The 4,531-nt window shown below is 37.7% G+C and overlaps 1 protein-coding gene across 1 annotated transcript; it reads right to left on the reverse strand.

Annotated features, from left to right (window-relative positions):
• Positions 1 to 671: 671 nt before the first annotated feature.
• LOC117930993 lies at positions 672 to 2,446 on the reverse strand. The gene is made up of 2 exons (XM_034851830.1): positions 844 to 2,446; positions 672 to 755 (listed from the first exon to the last, which is right to left on the reverse strand). Exons 1-2 carry the CDS (start codon positions 2,416 to 2,418, stop codon positions 738 to 740), a joined length of 1,593 nt encoding a protein of 530 aa, XP_034707721.1. The 5' UTR covers positions 2,419 to 2,446; the 3' UTR covers positions 672 to 737.
• Positions 2,447 to 4,531: the final 2,085 nt, after the last annotated feature.

Consider the following 4,531-nt stretch of genomic DNA (forward strand, 5'->3'; position numbering starts at 1 on the left):
TTTTTATCCAAAATTAAACATTAAATTACCTAAAAAGGATATTTTTATCTTTTATAAAATTAAAATAAAAATTAGAGAGCCCTCCCTCAATTTATAAATATATCAAAATTATGATTTTATCCACAATTTTCTCCTTTGATGAAAAAGTGTGTGAGCAAATTCAATCCCATCCCATGCACGGAATCACATACGGTTGACTGAAAAATTTCTATGTGATGTTGTGTTATCTATGATCCTGGTCTATGAAAAAGAACGGAAAAAAGCAAGCTGGAAATTGTGAATTCAAACAGACATTATAGATTATAGCAAATTCATGTGGGGAGGAAAAGACTCATAATATTGCATGGATGAAATCCAGTGATACAACGTAATAATTTATACATCTTTATTTGTCTAATCACAAACATGCCGAACAAGAAAAAAAATTATCCCAATTATAATTGACGATATATATATATATATTATATGGTTACCGGGATGAGCGTAGTAGGTCTGAATCCCAGTAAGAATTAGTATTAAAACAGCTGCAATGAGAGCCATGAAAGTCCAGGGGGACCTGAAATGGTCGTGAAGGACTTCAGCTATCCAAGTATTCACTCTCTTGTTGTAGTGTTCCTGAATACGCTCTTTCACACCTTCATAAATTCCGGGATCTACCAAGCCATTGCCAATCTCGTTGAAAATTTGGGCCACATCTTCATCGCTGCCAAGAAGGTTGTGGAGAATGTGCCTAGATCTCAGCTCCTTGACATCGTCTGCATGATCAATGAGGTCGTTAAGGAAGCATATATAAGAAGTGACTGCATAGTCAACTGGGGCATCTGGACACATTTCATAGGCTACCATGTTCAAGAACTTGGTCTTCGTGAAGTCATCAAGGGTTATTGGGGGAAGTTTCAGGTGGCCACAGAAGAAGTAGGATTTGAAAGAAATGTCTCTCAAGAAACTCGTTCTACTCGGTTTGAGATAGATCCCGGCAGCTTTAAGCTCCTTGATGTGTCGAAAAGACTGCCAAATGCCTCGTTGTTTGCTATTTTTGCGTGGGCAACAGAACCCCCCATCTCCTCCTCCAGACGACAACGACTTTCCGTTTTTCTTAGCTTGCTGCCCTTGTGGGGGCTGACTACTAAAATCTGCTCCTTCAGACGCCTCCGACTCTAGTCTTTCATCAGCTTCCTGCCCTTGTTCCGGCTGACTCCCCCCATTTCCTCCTCCAAATGACGATGACGACTCTCCTTTTTTCTCAGCTTCCTCCTCTTGTTCGGGCTGACTCCCCCCATTTCCTCGTTGTTTGCCTTTTTTCCATGGGCAACAGAGCCCCCCCTTTCCTCCTTGAGACGACGACCATACTACTCTTTTCTTAGGTTCCTGCTCTTGTTCGGGCTGACTCCCCCCATTTCCTCCTCTAGATCGTGACGACGACTCCTCTCCTTTTTTCTCAGCTTCCTGCTCTTGTTCGGGCTGACTCCCCCCATTTCCTCCTCCAGATGAGGATGACGACTCTCCTTTTTTCTCAGCTTCCTGATCTTGATCGGGCTGACTCCCCCCATTTCCTCCTCCAGATGACGACGACGGCTCTCCTTTTTTCTCAGCTTCCTGCTCTTGCTCGGGCTGACTCCCCCTAATCATTTTAAACCTGCCTAGGAGAGCACTTCGCAAAAGGTCGAGGAGATGAGAGGGCTCTTTGTCCTCCGGTTCCAGTTGTCTTCCGTTGTTAGGAGTGAAGAATTTTTCTATCGTCTCTTCCATTGTTGAAACGCCATGGAATTTTGCTTCCTCATCAAAAATCAACTTCAGGACTCCAAAGGGAAGTTGGTTCTCCAGCAAGAACAAGTCCTGCTCCACAAAATTTATTTGGTGATTTCTAAGAACGTTACTCATATCGACTTTACTGTCGTCTTCTTTTCTGCGGATGAACTGTAGTAAAAAACACCCATCCATAAGCATCATCCAGGCGAGTTCCTCATTATCATACTCGTTTCTACTACTCCAATCATAGCACTTTTTCACTGCCTCGATATTACTTTCAATTTTTCTGTACAAAGCTCTGATATGACTTTCATTCAGGAACTTTTGGTTACATAGAAGCTTGATCATTTCCCCTGGGTGAAGGTGGGGCTTGCCATGGTGGTAAGGACCGATTGAAATTACACTCGGTTCGTAGAATTTCTCGAAATCCTGGGTCCCCCTCAGCATCTGAGGAACCTTTGGTATCCTTGGCCATCGAGTACTTTGAGATTGAGTGCTTTCTTCCTCGTTTTTGAGAGACTTAATCCAATTTTCCACCCTAGGACTGATTTCAACAATGTCAATCCTATGCTCCTCAGGCTCGAGGCCAGTTTGGCCACTGTTCCTGCTTGGTTGGCCGCCATCTCGTTCTATCTCTCCAACGTTCCTCCTTTCTTGCTCCGCTTCCATGGAATTGGATCACCCCTTTCTTACGGCCGATGACTATCCTCAAAATCAACCAAAATGAATGGTCTAAATAAATGAACGATATTAGTGAACATTGACGTGTCAGATATTTTATTTAATTAGGCCAAACTTTTGAGAAGTTTGTGACTTAGTGGAAGGTCAATAGTTTAAATTCTTGACAAGTCACATTTCGAAATTAGGAACTTCAAAAATTAAATATATATTTAGCAATTAAATTATTTGAGATTGGATTTTTGAAATTTGAATATTACATGTATTACAAGAATTAATTTTATTATTATAAGATAATTATCAGAAAACTTTAATTAGAAAAACTTGATGAAATTTGTATTACATCAAATGGTTATAATAAATTTTTCAAAAGATATTTAATTTAATATTATCATATGAATCAATTTAATTTTTATAATTGAAATTCAACCTTATAAAATTATAAAACATGAAATAAAATTGAATCAAAATGAAATTAAATATGAATTTAAGAATTTATACAAAAAGGTAAATTGATTAAATATGAATATTATCATTTAGTATATTTAATTTTTGAAAGGTGAATTTAATCAATGTATAATTGATTAAGGAAGTGGATTAAATTAATGTCATTTTGAAGGATTGAATGATTAAATAATAAATGGTTAATGGATAGCTTATTATCTAAAGTTAATATATTTGAAAAAAAAAATAGAAGCTTAACTAAAATTATAGATTCCACTATCTTAATAATTTTATTTATTAATATTATTATTCTTAATTATCAATATTAATTCAATTAATTTATTCCTTATTTAACTAAAATTAATAAGTCTCTAATTTATAATGTTTCTAAGAATATATAGCTAATTTAATTAAACTATAATTTTATTTCATTTATTAACTTAACATTTAACATTATTATTATTATAGTATCATGTCACTTTGTATTTCACCCAAGTCTCCACACCCATTATTTATTGTTTAATCCTTATGAAGTGCAAGACCACTACAACACCCCTTTTTCTTTTTTCCTTCTCATTTTCTTTCTTTTCTTTTCTCATCCTCCCGTCTTCACCTGCAATTCCTCTCTTCAATCTTCACAGACCACACATTCTCTCCATGGAACGAATGCATCTTTTTTTTTTTTTTTTTCCACTGGCAAATGTATCTTTTTTTAGTACTTCCGAGCTAAACATAGTATGAAAAAGGTTGGTTCACGAGGAAAATGTCAGGATGGATTCCAAAATACATTTATAATCAGATGCAATTCTTGTTCTTTCATGGAAAATGTCAGACTGGATTCCAAAATACATATGCAATTATTGTTCTCAAGCTGGATTCCAAAATACATATGCAATGATTGTACCTTCATGGAAAATGTCAGGATGTGCAGTTATCGCCCTTCAACTCTTTAAGTTGCCCCTCCAGGAATTGATGAGTAGCAGCAGCATTGAAAGGTTGTCTTCGTGCCTTGTATGCAATAATTCAATAATTTTTTATGTCGACCCATCTGGCCTTTTGGTGTCAGGAGTGACCAACTTTTTTATCTTCTCTTGCGTTGTTGAACCACCCTTGAATTTTGCTTCCTCAAAAATCAACTTGAGGACTCCGAAGGGAAGTTGGTTCTCCAGCAAGAACAAGTCCAGCCCCATAAAATAAATTTGGTGACATCTAAGAACGTTACTCAAATTGATTGTGCTGCCGTCTTCTGTGCTGCGGATGAATTGTAGTAAAAAACACCCATCCAGAAGCATCATCCAGGCGAGTGCCTCATCATCATACTCGCTTGTACTGCTCCAATCATAGCACTTCCTCACTGCCTCGATATTACTTTCGATTTTTGTGTACCATCGATGTCCTGGTTACTATCAGCCAGGAAGTTTAGGGCATAGGGAGGCTTGATCATTTCCCCTGGGCGAAGGTGGGACTTGCCATGGTGGTAAGGACCGAATGAAATTACCCTCGATTCGTACAATTTCTTGATATCCTGGGTCCCCTTCAGAATGTGAGGAACCTTCGGTATCCTTGGCCATTGAGTTTGAGATTGAGTCCTTTCTTCTGCATTTTTGAAAGCCTCAATCCAACTTTTCACCAATGTCAATCCTATGCTCCCTAGGCTCGT

The sequence above is a fragment of the Vitis riparia genome, chromosome 14, assembly GCF_004353265.1.
Source record: "Vitis riparia cultivar Riparia Gloire de Montpellier isolate 1030 chromosome 14, EGFV_Vit.rip_1.0, whole genome shotgun sequence".
NCBI lineage: Eukaryota > Viridiplantae > Streptophyta > Magnoliopsida > Vitales > Vitaceae > Vitis > Vitis riparia.

What these genes read in the sequence shown, in the direction of transcription:
- LOC117930993 (XM_034851830.1), bottom strand. Translation starts at nt 2,418, where the DNA reads ATGGAAGCGGAGCAAGAAAGGAGGAACGTTGGAGAGATAGAACGAGAT.